This window comes from Peromyscus eremicus, chromosome 13 (genome assembly GCF_949786415.1).
Source record: "Peromyscus eremicus chromosome 13, PerEre_H2_v1, whole genome shotgun sequence".
Taxonomy (NCBI): domain Eukaryota; kingdom Metazoa; phylum Chordata; class Mammalia; order Rodentia; family Cricetidae; genus Peromyscus; species Peromyscus eremicus.
This window is the reverse complement of record NC_081429.1, coordinates 18,948,583-18,967,381: the sequence shown is the minus strand read 5'-3', so window position 1 is coordinate 18,967,381 and position 18,799 is coordinate 18,948,583. Positions and strand designations below refer to the sequence as shown.

Genomic DNA, 18,799 nt, shown 5'->3' with positions numbered 1-18,799 from the left:
GTGGTACTGAAACAAAACTCTGGGGCTTGGGTTGGTTCTTGTTTAGTTTTCTTCGGAGACAAGCTTGTGTCAAGCTGTGTAGCTGGTCTTGAATTTACAATATCACCATTTCAGTCTTCAGAGTAACTGGGATTATCAGCAAGTGTACTGAGCCCAACCTACAAGGAAAAAACTTCGAGCACATCCATGCTGTCTACTCAAAGTGAAGTCAATTGACAGTTGTATTCTTCACCCTACAGAACTGATTCTGGTGTCATGGTCTCCTCTTCTCCTGAGGGATTCTAGATTCTGTGTTAGATGCTTTTCTAAACCGCATCCCTACATTAGCTGCTGTGATGTCATCAAGGGTTACATAGTATGTGTGTGACAGTGGTCACACCATGTCAGCGTGCAAGTGTCTGGTATATATCTTATTACATCTAAATACAATGAAAATTTTTCTTTCCTGCACCGTGACATGCCTTCTTTTACTTAAGATTATATGACTTCATCTTATATTTATTTTTACCTTTGAGATGCTTACCAAGTAATGGCTTAAGAGTAGTAGCCACACCTACAGGGCATGGTCTACATAGTCTTGATATCTTATTACAATTCAAATTTTCCTGGTTGTAACTTTGTATTTTGCTGAATTTTACTGTCTTTAGCTACCTTAGATGGTCTATGGAATAAGTCAGGAGGCAAGTGTTAATTAACAACAGTTACAGCAAGACAAAAGTCTTATGGTATGATGTTTCTTATGGTCAGAGCTAGTAGACATCTTGACTAACCATCTAAGGCAAAAATCCTGGGATCTTTCAACTCCTACAGTCATTCCACTGGGCTGCCATCCTTAGGAATAAGAAAGTTCTCTGGTCATCAGCACTTTCACACCTCCAGTCAATCAGCTAATGGACTCTGCAAAATGAGATGGACACTGAAATGTCCCCATGTGTTCTGATCACAAATCAAATTGTATGGCTTGCTTGGCACAAAGTCACAGCTGTTTCTGGCTCAGAGAAGTGGGAAAGGGGCAGTATTCCCACAAATCAGCCAAAAAGCCCATAAGAAATGAAACAATTAAATCAGGCTTTCATATTCCTATGGCAAGCAAAAGGCCAGTTTTTTTTTTTCATAGTATGGGTAGACCATGCTTGTTTTATTCTCCATCTACCAAAAGCCTTAAGTACTTGCACTCATTATCCCATCACCATAAAAGCATAGTATGACTTCCAAAATAGAAACAATTATGACTTAATTCCATAGTACAACTTTCCAAATTATAATGAGCAACCACTAAATTAAAATGAGACCTCTAAATTGTACGCTGTCATCAAATGCTAGAAAGTGCGTAGGCATTAATTTCTGTTGGTAAGTTAAACTGCCAGTGAAAAATCTGAATCAACTTGTCTGTATAACTATATCTGTATAATCTTATATTTCTTTAAAATACAGAAATACCTCATGGCTTTCACTCCTAACTCAAGAATCTTCTGGTTAAATACATTTTTATCATACTAACACAGCTATACAAGTGCAAGCTGACAGTAAATATTCACTGCATCATATAGGAAAAAAATGATCAAAAAGTCTAATCCTGTGTCTACTTAATCTTTTTAGATATAATACAAGAATCAAATACTTCAAAAGATCAAACAATTCTTAAACTGATTACAATTAAATAAAGTCTATATAATTCTATTATACACAAAGCCAGAATAAAAATGTGTCTCAGTGTTTTTGTGATGATCTGAATTCATCTTAAGTCGTTCAAGCATTGAGAGAACAAGATAAGAGTCAACAAGAAAAGAGTCTTCTTCTCAGCTGCACTGGAGCCCAATCAATGTCAAAAATATTGAATGTTTTACATCTAATAAACTTGGAAAAGGCTTTTAACATCAAAATATACAGACATCTGTAATGGTTAAATACATAAGCTGTCTCTAAATACCCATGACATAATTTACAACAAATGAAGTAACTACATACAAAGCACTCCTTAACCCCATAAATGCCACAATAAACAACATTTCAGATGTCTTTTTTTCTTTCTACTCTCCTTCCTGTTGCTGCAATAATAACATTATGACCAAAAGCAACTTAGGGGAGGAAAATCTGCATTTGGCTTACACTTCCAAGATAAAATCCGTCACTGAGTGAAATGAAGGCAGAGAGTGAGGCAGTGATTGAAGCAGAGACCATGAAGGGATGGTGTTCGATGACGCACTCCCGGAATCACATGCTCAGGTAGACTCCTTATCTAGTCCAAGCCCCCCTGCCCAGTGGGCTGGGTTTACCACCATCTATTAACTATCAAGACAATCCCCCCAGATATGCCCACAGTCCCGTGTCACATAGGCAAAGCCTAAGTTCAGGCTTTCCTCTTAGATGGTCCTAAGCTGTACACCATCTATTCATAATCAAAACAATCCCCCCAGACAGGCCCATAGTCCCATGTCACATAGGCAAAGCCTAACTTCAGGCTTTCCTCTTAGATGGCCCTAGATTGTATAAAGTTGATAACTAAAGCTAAGACAAGTTCCTAAATTACTGTGGATATTTTCCATTTCATTTTATCATATTAAATACTCCCCAATAAAAACTTCTGGGAAACAGACTTTCTTAAAATAGTAATTTTTCTCTTGACCTAAAACTTGAACCAAACAAGACTGAATTTTCTTAAATTCATAATTCCCAAATTGTTGCCGTAGGGCAGATTTTATTGAACCATAAAACAAAATTCTGACACGTGTAAGTTAACCTTTCCGTAACTTTGAACAGTTGTCACTGAAACTGTTAACCTAGTCAGTGCCTGCTGCCTAGAAACGCTTACCTTCCGCACTTCCAGTTTAACAGTGTAACAGAGTCCAGGTCACAGGAGGGATTAGTAATAAAAACCTGAGAGCAGAGCAGGGCCGACAAATGGGTCACATCCCAGCGCCCTGTGTCCAGCGGGACTTGTGGGAGGACGGGGTGAGAAGAGGAGATGAAGGCCAGGGCTGCAGTCACAGCTGTCCTCGTCCCTGTTCTTCACAGCGGCTTCTGTGTTTTCTTCACCCACCTCCATCCAGTCTTGGCATTCTCTGCTTCTCTCTGTCTTTACCATTTACCTTCCTCTCTTGACTCCAGCAACCTTCTTCCCCTCACCATTTCCTGTGCAGCTACTTAGGTCTACTTTTCCTTTGTCTTCTTCCCCTCACCGTTTCCTGTGCAGCTACTTAGGTCTACTTTTCCTTTGTCTTCTTCCCTAGTTCCCTTCAACGGCTAGGAGACAAAGGATTGGGCTGAAAGCAAAGAGTTTGCTCCAAAGCTGAATTTTAATCTGTACAACGCAATTCGTCTTCTACCAAGTTTGCTGTGGAGTAAGAACAGTGTTCAGTTCCACAAGTGTGCCTATCTTGTGTGTCTGTTTCGCTTTTATTTTTGCTTCGTTGCTGCTGCTGTTCTGTGAGAAAGGGCCTCGCTATGTATGCCTGCCTTTGACTCACGGTTTTCCTGACCTAGCCTCCTAGATGCTGGCATTAACCGGTGTTCACCACACCTGATTTATGCCTAATGTTCTAAGAGGAAAAATGAAACAATTAACTACCACTGTTTTGAAAACTGGCTATTGGAAAGATTAAGTCTGGTGACTCACAGTGACGAAACTTCTCAAAAAACAACTAAAGTTCTGCCTTGCTCATTGTCACTGGATCCAATCTCATTTGTCCCCTTTGCCCCCTCTGATCTCTGTACAGATGCTACTTTATCAGGAGAGTCTCCCTTGACCTCTCTACACAAACACACATTATTCACATCCCTCTTCTGACACTAGTTGCTGCTGCATTTTCCCAAAGAAGTTCCCACCAAACATACTCTGTGTTTAATTACTTATATGCTGTCTCTACCAATGAGAAGAGAAGACCCTGGCAGAACTTAGGTGGTTTGAATGAGAAATGTCCCCCATAGTTCATATATTTAAATACTTGGCCCCCAGGTGGTGGCACTGTTTTGAAGGTTTATACCTGGCCTCACTTCCTGTTCACTTTGTGTGCGTCCTGTGTGAGGATGAAAATGTGACCAGCCAGCTTCCTGCTCCTGTCCATGTCTTCTCATCTGTTGCCATGTATTCCCTGCCAAGAAGATCTACCACTCTTGAATTACTGGCTAAAACAAACCTTTTTTCCCAAAGTTGCTTTTCATATGGGTATTCTCTCACAGCAATGGAAAAGCAGCGAATACAGGCACAAAGAATCATGTGTCTTGCTCATGGCTGTGTTGTAAGACTCTAAAATAGTACTGAATGGCTGCTCTAGTTTCTCTTCTGTTGCTGTGATAAAAACACCCTCACAAAAAGCAACTTTGGAGAAAGGGGGTTTATCTTAACTCACAACTTCAGGTTTCAGTCCACTACTGCAGAACACAGCAGCAGAGCTTGAGCGAACTGGTCACGCCACATCCACGGTCAGCAGAGACATGAATGCACACATGTTCATTTGTTTGCTTTCTTGGCTCAATCTTTCCATTCATATAGTTCAGGAACCCCTTCCAAGGGAATGGTGCCACCCACAATGGGACAGATCATCCCATAACAAATATCTAAGACAATCCCCCACAGACATGCTCATTGGCCAACCCAATGAAGACAATCCTTCATTGAGAGTCTCTTTCTCAGGACTTTCCAGATAACATTAAGTTGAAAACTAAAAGTAACCATCATAACACCTGACCATCAATAAATAACCTACTTATTGAATAAGTAGAAAAAGAGTCATACAGTGTATATACACTATTATAAAATGAAATCTAAGGTTCAGTTCATAAAACAAGCAAAATGCATCAGATAATATTGTATGCTCTTCTATTTATGTAAAAAAGAACGGGAGGCCTATAATTTACATGCATGCTTCTATTTGCAGATAATACTTCTAGAAAATTACTTCTTAGGAAGAGAATTGGGGAGTAAGCTAGGAACACTCAGACAACACATGTACGTGCCCATGTACATACACTGCTATTCAAAGGCATTACATGAGGCTTTGCTTTATCAATTAGAAACATACAGCATAATCCTTCATAAATCTATTAACTCACTCTTACAGTGAGTATATGCTGGTTAACTTATACATGAACTAAGATGTAACTAAAAAAATGTAAAGTAGAACTATTTGTTTTACAGTGCTTTCAATATATAGAATAAATGTATACTTATTACCTCTCTTCGGTATCTATGGAATGGAAAACTCACAGATGTTTAAAAAGCCTGACTAATTACAGCACAGACAGAAAAGCTGCTCCAGTCTTCTGACTCTTGGTCTGCTACTCTGCTCAGGACAGCATTTGGTGAGCAAGGCTCACAATGGAGATTTAATGTCAGTGATTGAAAGAAAACATACCTCACAATGATAAAGATAAAACTCAACAACGCTGTCAATTTGCTTTCATTTTAGAGCAGGTGAGTGTTCTTAGCATAAGACTGAACAGGAGACACTACTGTGAAGAATACCATGAGCCATAATAACAGGCAATTCTTAAAAGATCAGATATTTCATAGGTTGAAAATGTAGCCTAACAAGACTATTACTACGGCTGTTCAACTAAGAACAGCTACTCAATATATGCAAAGAAGATAAATATATGTTGTGTCTCAGTCTAACAAAGGGTTTCACACAAAATGCTAATTTTGGAAATATCAAAGTGAAGCCTGCTCTCTTATAGGAGAGTTAAACATGTCTTAGAAGTAGGAAGGCATTCTGTGGCTGCCTTAAGCTCTAGACACATAAATCTGACATACAAGCAGGCCTTTCATCAAAATCACTGTATTTGGTCCAAAGTTGTCATAAAACAAACAAGTACTTCTGGGGTGAAAAGAAAGTCTAATTCCTCAAGTAACAGATACTGAGATAAAGCTTATTGTGTTCTACTACTAGACAGTTAATAAACTAAAAAAAAGTGTTTAATAAACGAATAGTAAAGCCAGAGCTTATGTCTCCTTGGTTACCAGAAAACCCTGACGTTTGCAGAACTACACAAGGGGAGTCTACACAGAGCCCACACTCCTAACCTGACTCAGAGGGTACAGTGTTCTAATCTCAAGAGCTGTGGAACTAATGTCCAATACACGTAAGTCCTCAGTTCCCTGAGAGGCTGCCCTTTCCTCCCTGATCACTATCCTTCTGCTTTGATGTCTCCTACTCTACAGAAGGGAGGGAGATGGACACAGAGATACAGGTAGGTAGACAGACAGACAGATGATAGGTATACTGAAATCTGGAACACATGACACTGTCTCTTCTCCCAATGTCCCTTCTTGTCCTCCTGTCCCTCAGGCCCTTCCCCCTCACACACAGTCTAACTTAGTTTACAATGCTATTCATTAAACGATGCTTAAATAGTCATTTTGGGGAAAACCATTTAAGCCTTATACTTTTTATTTTCAATGAAACTGAAAATATATATTATAAACACTAGTTGAAAAAGTCAAAGAATGCAAAATTTTCACCAATACAGTGGAAGTATTAACAATAAGAACTGTGCATCAGATATATTCCTTCCTCATAAATATACTGCAAAGCATTTAATCGACATCAGTTTGTGGGAAATCTTAAGTAATTTGTAAAATATGATCCTATTATTTTAAACTACATATAACATACAGTGTTACTTTTGAAAACCTGGTGAATTTTTCAATGAAAGCCTTACTAAATTTTCATTTTGGTTTGCTTTGATTTGAGATGGAGTTTTCTCATATTTCCTATGATGTCTCCATCTTGCCTAAGCCTCTCAAGCATTGGAATTAGAAGTGTATACCACCACCACATGGAAAATTTTTAATTTTTAATTAAAAACTTACTAAAGGCATTGTTTCAATGAGTAGATAAGAGATACTTATAATCACTATTTCAATTACTGAAAATAAATTGAAGACAATAAAACAGGCAGCACTATTTAAAACTAGCAAGGTAGTATCATTGGTTATAAAATCATATAACTCGTCTAAGAAAAGAGGCTGATGGTATAAAAGAGCAATTTGCTTTCTTAAACTTTATTGTCTATTCTCTATGAAAATATGTTTATTCAATTGAATTGGTAAACATCTTTTCTTTGATAACTTAAGAATTAAACTCTAAAGGTTCAGAAATTCTTAAAAGCCATGCTTTTAAATTATAGCTATCCACTGGGAATAGCTATTATCTGGCAACTTGAATAACTACTTTTTATTCTACCATACTAATACTAATATAAGTTATGTGCACATTAAATTACTTAAAATAAATTATGAAGTATTATAATCTAAGACTGTCAAACCATCAAGTAATTAAGTAGCCAATTCCACACTCATATACAGGCAAAGAAATATTACAAATAATAATCAAACAAAAAATAAAAGGTTTTCAAAAGCCAAGTGAAAGAAATGAATGTGAATTCTTCTGAAAGAGTATGTATGTCCAAAAGGTATCAAGAATCATAAAGGAGAAGAAAGAATCCCATGGACCTTTGCTCAGATCCTGACAGAAAGCATGATACTGGAGAACAGACCATAATTTGCAAAGTAATGTGTACATCAGCAAAATTCAATTGATAACAAAAGCAGCAATGATTATAATATTCAAGAACTACATATTCATTTCTATGAATATGTTGTTGCAGTTTTAAGTATGGTCTGTGGAGACATTTGGATCTACTTAACACATTATATTATTTAAGATAACATAAACTGCAAAGTTACTAAAATGCTGACTATAAATTCTTAAATCAAAATACTTCCATCTATGGAATACATCGAGCTGCCCAGAGAAAACAATAAAGACTTACCTCAGAATTTTTCAAGCATTGCACTCCTGAAATTTTAGCCTGGATAGTTTTCACTGGGCATATGAATAAAAGGACTATTCTATGCATAATAGGAGGTTTCACGGGTTCTATATAGTATCCACTGGTCACTGTGACATAAAAGTCTAGAAACTCTGCCACATGTCCCCCACATGTCCCCAGTGAGCAAAATTGCTCCAACATAGATGAAAGATAGATGAGGTAGGTAGGTGGGTAGGTGGTTGGATGGGTGGGTGGATGGATGGATGGATGTATAGATTAGATAGACAGATTGATATATATTAGGCATTAAGCGGGTAAAACTAAAATTAAAGTGAATTTTAAGTTTGTAAATCTGAACAAATAAAGAATGAAAATTTAAGCTAAATCGTTTTTTGTACTGTGAAAAAAAGTAAACAGACTATCAATCTAAGGCAGACAGAGTTTCATGGTTCTGAACAAACTATAACTTTCTCCTCATTCTTACTTCTATCTTGAAATGAAACCCTACCTTCCTGCTGCCTCCCAGGAATAAAAACAACTGCAGTCTATCCTTCCAGTTTTGAAGGCAAGAGAAGCGCTTTCTGTCCTCTGACTCTACGGGTGGCTCCTGAAGTGCTCTCCAGGTGACCTGAGGTGACTGACAGGTAAGTCTATACTGTACTTACAAATAAGTTTAATAGGACCTGCATGTTAACAGGAGTAATAATTTGTTACAGCAAACCAAAATGAGTTTCGTGCTCACTTATTACCCAGACACTCTGGTCGGTGCTGGACGCTCCAGAGCTTACCATTGATGTGACTGATCGTGCATCTTCTTCGTAATTCACCACAGGAGGCGGTTCTTTCCCATCATTTTCTTGTACTTTTTGCTCCAATAATTCTTTCTGTGCTGCACACTTTGCCTCAGTGCATCTCAACTGCTGGACTGACTGTTTCAACTCTTCAAGTGCCTGTTTTTGGCCCAGAAGCAGCACAATGCTACAACGAAATACAGTAAACATATATTACTCCAACTCAACAAGAAGTAAAAGCAGTAATGGAAAAGTATGTGTGTGTGTGTGTGTGTGTGTGTGTGCGTGTGTGTGTATGCATGTGTGCCTGTGTGTGTATCTGTGTCTGTGTGTGTGTATATATCTGTGCCCATGTGTATATGTGTATCTGTGTCTATGGCTATGTGTCTTTGTATGTGTATAAGTGTGTATGAGTATCTATGTGTATGTGCGCCTGTGTGTGCCTATGTGTGTCTATGATGTGTATCTATGTATGTCTATGTGTGTGTGCCTGTCTATGTGTGTATATGTGTCTGTGTGTTTGTGTGCAGATTATGCTTTTGTAAACTTTCATTTTCCTCCACAGCACTCCTTCACAATCATACAAAATATGAAAACAGATTTTAATAACAATGGCTACTGGATGTCAGGATTAATAAAATGGAAATAAGTCATTCAAGACACTTTAAAATAAATTATGGTCTATGGCACTTATTTTCTTTTATACATAAACTGTCTACCTCACCAGGAGCTAGGTTTAGGAGTATAGGTCCTAAACAGATTGAAAAAAATGACAAAAATCAAAATATTAAGTTAACTTCAAATCTCAAGAATTAAATACTTAAAAGTATCACATGTTCCTGGGGTAAAATTAATAAAATTAAGGAGATAGCCTGTGCACTGAGCTGTATATTATGAGGTGTATGTTTTGAGTCAGGGAACATTAACATGGCAGGGATTCAGACTTGACGATGACCGAGTGAGCTTTAAGTCCATGAATCTTTCTCCTATGAACAAAATGGAGACAAGAGATTTTCCCATCCCTCCTTTAGAGAGCTGGCCCTCAGGGCTCCCCACAGTGGGAACTGCAAGCTAATTTTCCCACAGTAAGGCCACCAGAAAGAAAGAAAAAGTGCTGGCCGGAATGTCTACCCCATAAGTATAAGGTACTAATACCTTAAAAGTAAGTGCACCATGCACTGTGCTAAGTTATTAATTAATAGATACAGATTGGACAACAGGACATGCTTCTGAATTAGATAGTGAGGTAACTGTCTTCCAAGATCACAGCATACCAGAACAAATACACAGAGCTAACCACACTCAGCTATTTAGCTGTGTCTTCTGCTGTTTGGAGAACTCCGTCCCAATCTAACTGAGCAGGGCACAACCTCAGTGATCGTAAGGAAGAATGGTGGGACCCTCAGTAACAGTTCAAGGCATTTCAGAGAACAGTGTGAAGTTGGGGAAAACAGACTTATGATAAAGAACATTTGGAGAAGACCTAAAAATGTCCAGAAGACAGACTGCTCTAAATGGCAGAATTTAATAAATGATAATCACCATGTACATCATCATCATTCAGTAAATCTGTGACCTATTTTTAAAATCTGTACAGATTTCCTGGTAAATTCATGCTGCCTTGCGTATTAGTTGGTAATTGCTTTTCTGCAATTAATTGGCACTTCTGTTTCTCAGAAAATCCATTCAGAGAATGTTAATTTTTAAGACAATCATTTTTGTGAGAAAAAATACTAGGAGACCCTGGAAAAGATTACATTACTATACTTTCTAAACTTTGTGGGAGTTTCTTTCTGACACACATTCCAAAAGCAAAGTACCACAGAAATCATGACTACAACAACAGTACAAGAAATTATTCTAAATATATCAGGTAAAATGTCATAATACATTCTCATATATATCCAGAAGATTATTCAAAAATGATTTGTCACAGATAGGCAAAATTATTTGATAGGCTTAAAAGTAATACTCTAAGTGCACTGAATCAGGAGTCTTACATAAAGGTTAACAAAAAAATGCAAGAGAAAATAACTAAGAAGGGGTAATTGCACAGGGCAAGAGGAAGGAAAATACGCTTTGCAATAATGAAATACAAAATCATATATAAGGAATAATAGTTGCAAAAAGTCAATGTTAACCAAATAGCCAAACAAAGAAAATTAATAGGAACAAACTCACACAGACTGTGGTAGCAGGCTCAGGGCTGCACAGATTCAAGCTGACAGGGTCCCAGAGAGGGGGAAATGGGCATGGGTTCACCGGTAACTAAGAAGCTATCTGTAATTGGAACCCATCTGCAAAGAAAAAATTACTTTTCTCCAATAAAATCTCACTGGGCATAGTAACCACACTCCAGGGTAAAGAACCCTTGGCTTGGGTCTCTGAATTACAGCTTTTAACCACGTGCTACCTGGTTGCAAAAGTAAGAAATAAATGGAATGACATAGCACTACTGCTACCTCACAGTGCCAGTATACTGGGCACTCCTGGTTCCGACATAAGCTGGAGATAAATCTTTTAAACATCCCTTCAGAAGCTGTGAATACTGGGAGTTTAAGGCATATATTAAATTCAAAGATGTAATTTAAGACCCTAGTATATGCTGATAGGACAAGTAATTCTATTAAGTAAAAATTTTTTAGGATTCTATTATTTAGAAATAATTTAAGAATATGAACACATAATAGAAAAATTTCAGAATTTCTCAAGAAATGTAATTTTATTGTTTTATTACTTTCAAATAACAAAGTATCTGAAGATAATAAAGTATTATAAAAATAAAGATAATACTTTTTCTAAAATAGAGTCTCACTATATGGTCCAGACTGGACATTTATGACCATACCTAGCCTTAAAAAGAATCCTAAGTTCATGTTTTTAACTACAAAATTTATTCTCATTACGTGTGTGTATTTATATATAGATAGATGTCTAGACTTTTATGTGGATGGATAGGTAGGTAGGTAGGTAGATATGGATGGCACAAACTAAGGACTTGCCCAGGAAATATTAAGGGAAAAAATATAAATGTATCACTGTATAGTCCTATTCAGAACATCTGTTTAGCAAAAGATTTTAACATATAAATATGGAGGCAAAGTTCAGTCCACCAATTTCTGAATCACTGAGAGTTAGCAGTAACTGTTTAGTGACATAAATATACTCCATATTTTAACACTGTACGCTGACGCTAACAATAAGTACTCAGGACAACAAAGGCTACATGACTGGGCTCATTAGCCCTCACCCCTGAAAACCCGGCCGTGCTAACCCTTCTAACTCCTAAAAATTCTATTAGCCTGCAGGTCCTCCGTGGGAGGTTGGGTGAAGTCCGAAGCCAGCTCCACCCCTACCTGTGGGTACCTCTGTTCCAGGGTGCCCTGCCTGGACGGGCCTGGGTACAGGACTGGCATGTACCATGTACGTCCCCTGGGCTGAGATGCTGGAGGCCGATGCCCGAGGAGGCTGAACGTCCCAGCTCCACAGCAGCCAGCGCCGTGGGGGCCATTAACGGCACACGCCCTCACGCACGTGTGAGGCAGCATCGCCAACTGGAGGTGGTGAAATTTTCGAAGAAAAAAACAGAATAGGAGGGTGCCAAGGAGGAAAGAAGAAACACAATGCGGAAAAACCTGATCCAGGCCAAAGAAGAGAAAACTCTCACGCTCCTCCACGGTGAATAAAGACTGCCAAAGAGAACAGCCAGCCCCGCCCAAACTTGGGCAAAACTGTGATCAGGAAAGATTCAGGAGAAAGCTTGTGGAGGTGGGTATTTTTGTACAAAAAAAAAAAAAAAAAGCCAAAACTTGGTGACTGGGGAGACAGGGAAATGCATCTTGTATAGATGTAGAGGTAAGAAAACTATCCAAGGCTTCTTAAGTAGTGGGGAAAGGTTTAACTATTTGGAAGCAACTTTTCTACGGTATTTTAGAAACGAGTGGCATCACATGTCCATTGTAGAACAAGATGAATGGTGTTGACATTCACTCAAGAAAGACTACTGCGCCGACTAGGAAGTTGAAGCTGCATGGGGGAGGGGGGGCATTAAGATTGATTCAGCTGTGGGCGGGGGAGATAATGAGCACTTCTATGACATTCAAACAGGCACACCAAGTAGGCCAATCGTAAGTGATAATAATCAACATAAGTCATCTTCAAGCCATCGAGAGAAGAGGCACACCGCCTAGCAACATGCCTTCAGAAACTCCAGACTGGGTTGGCTGAGTGACAGAGAGGGAGCTAGCAAGAGAGACACCAACAGGGGTCATCTTGACACAGGAAAGACATCAGCAAAGTCAGATGTGATGAAGAGGTCCGGAAAGACAGAGGCCCTATTCCAGGCCACGGGTAATCTCCGAGATTCTTATTTCTATAGTAATAGGGCAAAAGCTAGGTATGTGTGGGTTGAAAACTAAGTAGTAATCGAGGGAATGGATGAGAACTACTCCTAGAATGAGTTCACACTCAGAGACGAGAAGACAGGGTAAATGGGGGAAATATTGAGAATAAAGAGGACTTCAGCAGTTGCAGGTACAGCTGAATGGCGGTACAGCATTGCCCAGCAGGTGTCGGCCTAGCCATGTACCCAGCACCTCAGAGATGGGGGGTGGGAGGGCTTTAAAGACTGGTAGTTCTGGAGTCAATGCTGAAAAAGTGAGTATAAGGACCCAGCTGGGAGGGAGGAAAGGGTAAATATAATATATAAAATAATACAAAATTTCTGGAGAAACAAAAGATGGCCCTACTTTATAAAATCACAAGATATGACTTAGAACAAGTCAATTCTACTGTAAAAAGATGGGCATTATGGGTGGGTGCTAAGGGGAAATGTATGTAAATTCAGGGATCTAGTTCCCCCAAAACAAGGACAAAGCCATTTAATGCTTTAGAGTTTTCTGTGATACAGAGGTTCATCTGCTGATTAAAATAAAGGAAGTGAGAAGATCAGAAATTTGATAGAAGTAGAGAATATTTGAGAGTTATGCCAAAAAGTAAGAGCGGGTGTAGATTAGAGAGATCTAAGACATCACAAAACCCTTGAGAGCTTTGAAATCTGAAGGCAGTAATGAGAGCCTGAGAGCAAGCAGCTCATCTATTGCGCTCCGGACTGGGGAGACCATGCCCACATGCACTGTTGGAGTTTCTAGCCATCACAATGGACTATCGGGAACAAGGATAAGGCCAGGCTAAGGAGAGGGGAAGCTATTAAAGTGCCCTCCGTGCAAGCATCAGAACAGGAGTTCCAATCCCAAGCTGTGTTCCTATTCACCTGTAACTTCAGTGCTAGGTGGGAGGCAGGGAGCCAGGAGGAGTCCTGGAGCTCACTGGTCAGCCAACATACCCACATTAAGGGGTTTAGGGGTTCAGTGGAAGAGCCTGACTCAAAAAACAAAAAAAAAACACAAATGAGATGAGTCAGGATAATGAACATTAAGCTTTAGTTCCACATGCATACTCATATATGCATACAGAGAGAGAGAGAGAGAGAGAGAGAGAGAGAGAGAGAGAGAGAGAGAACAGGATTGGGGAGATGGCTCAATTGGTAAAGTTCTTGCACACAATCATGAGGACCTGAGTTCAATCCCAGCACCCACAAAAACAGGTTACTGCCATTGCTCCAGGTTACCCCACTGAAACTTGACAATATGATCCTATAGCTAAAAACACCACTGTCTTTGATCACAGAACATGGAGAAATCAAGCTGGTACTGACCTACGAGCTTCCTTCCTGCTAGCTGGGTTTTATATGCAGACTGTTGGAGAAAACCCATCAACAGTCAGACGCAGCTGTGAACCTTGCAAATGACAACAACGACTGACCTGATGAGAAAGAGCCACGTGTGCAAGAGTGGCATGAGCACTAGGGGAAATCCACAGCTCTCTAATCACACTGAAGCCCTGTCCTACAGAGGAGACTCATCCCTGGAACTATAATCAAGACCACGACCCTGTGCTGATGAGATCACAGGCCAGACTACTATTAGTCTGCTGAGTAGGCACAGAATTAAAGTGCCTCCTAAGTATGTCCTTATAGACAGTGTAACTCCCAACTTCACCAGAGAAGCTTCTTCATGCAGTGCATAGTGATTAATAGAGAGACGAACAACCAGTCCAAGTACGGAGAATTATGTGCCCATGGAAGGCTCAGTCCAAAACAGGACATCCAGGTCACACATTTTCCTCCACAAGGCTGAGAGAACACTGTAGAAGAGGGAGTGGAAATATTCTTAAGTCAAATGTCACGAAAGACTACTGCAAAGGTATGTCTTTTGGACACTCATGACCTCACCGCAGCTGTGGTTGACAACACAAGACCTGCACAAGATCAAGCCAATCAATATTCCCGAGTGGAGAGCAAGGCCTCGCCCTGAGTTTAGGAGTTACTGGCAATTGATAACTGCTGAGAAAGGAAGACTCAGTCTTCTGCAGCAGTGTGATAGGGTTGTCCCTGTTCCACTGGGTGGCGCCCTACACCTATGTGCACATCAGCAGCACAGACTGAGTGAATGGGTGGAGGGGTAGAAGAAGAGGTGGAAGGGGAAGAAGAGAAAGGGAACAACAAGAAGGCAGGAAGGAGGGAGGGGATAAGGTAGTGTGGGAGGAATCAAAGAGTAGGCAATGAGTGTCCATACAATCTAAATACATTCAATTCATGCACACAATTACTAAAGAATAAATTAAAATGTAAAAAGCCTCTGAAGCCAAGAATACAAGCACATATCATCCCACTGCTAGGGAGTCAAGAGAATCCCTGAGGGTTTAGTCAGCCCATCTAGTTGAGTCATCAAGTTCCAGCCCAATGAGAGACCCTGCCTCTAAAAATAAGGTGGAGAGCAGTTGAGGCAGACACCTGACATCGAACTCTGGTCTCCACACAGATAGATGCACACATTCTTGTACCTACACATGAGAGAGTACACATACCTAACACACATTCTTGTACTTGCACACATGATTGACTATACACATCTACCAAAAGACAGAGATGCACACATTCTTTTATCTGCACACATGAGAGAGCACACACATGAGAGAGCACACACATCTAACACATATTCTTGTACCTGCACCCATGAACAAGTACACACATCTAACACAAGTTCTTGTACCTGCGCCCATGAACAAGTACACACATCTAACACACCTAACACACATTCTTGTACCTGCATGCATGAGTGAGTACACACATCTACCAAAAGACAGAAATATACTGAGACACGTAAAATCAAAAGAGCCAGAGAGGTATTTTCAAGTCAGAAATCAGCTAGACAAACACCAGGAAAGCCAAAAAAAAGTAAATCTGGTGCTGATTTCTATATGCAAAGGAGATCAGTGCATTCTAATTAATTTATTTGATTCCTTTTAAAACAACAGCAGTCAGTTTCTGGATAACACTTCTCTGAATCCTTTTACAAAGGGATTGACAGTAAGTCTCATAAAAAAAATAGATGTTGAGCAGCAAAGACATCTTTTAACAAAGAATTCTTCATGAAGTAGTTCAAACTGTTAAAACATAGGCATCTGATCGGAGCCTTTACAAACACAACACCATTTTCTAGGACACAGCTGTCTTAGGGTTTCTAATGCTGTGATGAAACACTATGACCTAAATCATCTTGGAGAAGAAAGGGTTTATTTTGCTTACATTTCCAGGTAACCGTCCATCACTGAGGGAAGTCAGGGAAGGAACTCAAGCAGGGCAGGAACCTGGAGGCAGGAACTGAAGTAGAGGCCATGGAAAAACACTGCTTACGGGCTTGCTCTGCATGACTTCCTCGGTTTGCTTTCTTATTGCACCCAGGCCCAGTACTTCATGGGTGGCACTGTCCTCAGCGAGCTAGACCATCCCACATCAATCACTAATCAAGACAATGCACCACAGGCTTGCCCACAGACCAGCCTGGTGGGGGCATTTTCTTAGCTGAGGTTCCCTCTTCTCAGATGACTCGTTTGTGTCAAGTGGACATGAAACTAGTCATTGAACATCACATTTTATAGAAATACAAAAAGTTTTCCGGAGTCATATGATGTAACTACATGAAATTCCACCATTTTAACATGAAAACTTCCATTTTTGGAAATGCCATATCCACAACAGCATGTAACAAGTATTTCTGTAAAAAGACATCCATGAATCTGTATTCTTTCAGATGGTATTTCTGTTACTCACTCAGACTTCTTTTCACAGGTCTCAGAAGATTCTTCAATCCTCTTCTCCAGCTCCAGGACAGCCTCCTCCTTGTTTAAGAGCATCTGCTGTGTCTGCGTGAGCTCTTCTGCTAAAGTCTTCAACCTGGAAGGAGGAGCCACCATTACCACCAACACATTAAAGGTGATGATCTGCACATACACAAACTTATGAAGTCGCAAAGTCCGAAAGAGCAGCCACCTGGAATCTACTTTAAGGAAAAATTGCAGTTCCTTGGTTACATTAGCCATGTTCCAGATGCTAAACAGAAATGTGGCTACTTTACTTTCTACTGGATGACACAGAAAACATTTCAATACTCAAAGTGAGTATTCTGGAAACTAGATAAAACTGTACGTAATGTTAAGAGTCAATGGCGTATGAGTGAAACACGCATCTATGAATAGTGTCTGTAAGCTTGGATGGGGAAGCTAGTGCTCTTGAAAAGTGGTATTCGCAGTCTTATTCCTTTGCTTGCTTGTTTGTTTGTTTGTTTGTAGACAGGGCTTCTGTAGCCCTGGCTGTCCTGGAACTCGCTGTGTGGACCAAGTCTCAAACTCAGAGATCTGCCTGCCTCTCTGGGATTAAAGGTGTGCAAGAACACAACCAGTTAGTTCTTAAAATTGAAGAGACAAAAAAGGTCAGGAAAGATTTTTAAAAAAAGGACTAAGTATCATGTCATATCACGTCCTAGGAAAAGTATGCTTTTGTGAAAAGATCACACTTTTTTGTTTTCACATTAACATATATTTGCATTCTGGCTGTACCCATGTATCTGAGACTCAGAAAATTCTTCAGCTCACAAACTTTTCTCATCTGTAATTCTGGCACTGAAATAACTGCTTCATTAGCATTGTTTTTAGAGACAACTAAAGTAATGCATTACATACATTATAAATTAACTACATTTTGGTAGGGTAAATGGTAATCAGTATATTTTTTATATATTACCTTTTTTACTCTTTGTATCAATCTTCTATGAGAGATATTATTACATTTATTTTATTTTAAAGAAAAGAAGTGAGAATCAGTAGTTTGGCAGTTGAAACTGATGATAAACTACTTCTATGTTCACATATTATACTGACTTAGAAGTATCCTCTGTATTAGATTTAAAGATAATTTAATACAAATTTAATATGTACTCATGGGCCAAATAATTTATGGCTGAATAAAATGTATTCAATCCTTAATGGAAATATTTCTACCATACACACACACACACCTATCATATCATATTAAAACTTATCTTCAGACTTTCAAAACAAGACATTCAGGGAGGTCTGAACTCTTGGGAAGATGTGTTCGTCCCTCTCCAGGAAGGTAACAATGATTACCTACCTCCTGTGGGTAATTTGGGTCAGACACTAGAGGAGAGATAAACAAAGTAGACTTGGTACAAGTGTACAGCATCATTGAAGTGACCGCCTGGGGAAAATCCCTATTTATCATCTCATGTGTATGCGTGACTGGAAGTATATATACTAAAATTATGGAATATATAGCCCATGCACTTGTAGTTATATGACAGTACCTACCCATTTGTCAATCAGGGTAAAGATCTATCCCATTATTTCCCCCGAGGAACACTCTTTGTTCGACCTACACTTACAAAATGGAACCCCTAAAACAAACTCAGACTCTTGAGTCACACACTTGCTTGGGCTAGCTCCCATTGGATGGCATGTGCTCCATACTTTTACTCTCACTTTTAATAAATGTATGCATTCACTACTACTATTCCATGTCTTTTCCAATTCATTGCTCAAGACACAAAGAACCTAGACTTCATGTCATAGAACGAGGCCCCATCCAGTAACAACAGGAAGTCAAAAATATACAAAGAGAATATCAAATTATCTCATTCTAAATTTGTTTAAAGTGAAAGAGTTAAAAGTAAAAACTCTGAAGTATGAGTTATAAGCAAAAGCCTTCTTACTACAGAAATCTCCTAGACAGAAGGGAATCTATTACAGAAATAGAAAAGAACACAAGTAGAGGTCCATCAAGAAAAATACTCAGATCTGCAAGGTTCAACTGTGGA

At 39.2% G+C, this 18,799-nt stretch overlaps 1 protein-coding gene and 1 long non-coding RNA gene across 7 annotated transcripts in view; one reads left to right on the top strand and one right to left on the bottom strand.

Moving 5' to 3' along the window:
* Positions 1-18,799, bottom strand: part of Fer (FER tyrosine kinase) — a 324,556-nt gene that overhangs the window by 215,877 nt on the left and 89,880 nt on the right. For 5 of the 6 annotated variants that reach the window (XM_059277953.1, XM_059277955.1, XM_059277959.1 and 2 more), the window contains exons 8-9: positions 16,738-16,860; positions 8,562-8,751 (exon numbers count right to left, since the gene is read on the bottom strand). In XM_059277953.1, the coding sequence (XP_059133936.1) occupies positions 8,562-8,751; positions 16,738-16,860 (313 nt within the window). Of the gene's footprint in view, positions 1-8,561; positions 8,752-11,984; positions 12,095-16,737; positions 16,861-18,799 lie in introns of those variants that run through there. The other variant, XM_059277957.1, reaches the window with a different exon arrangement.
* Positions 12,350-17,121, top strand: LOC131923081 (uncharacterized). The gene is made up of 3 exons (XR_009382503.1): positions 12,350-12,419; positions 14,253-14,827; positions 16,756-17,121. It is a non-coding gene; the product is annotated as an uncharacterized LOC131923081 (long non-coding RNA).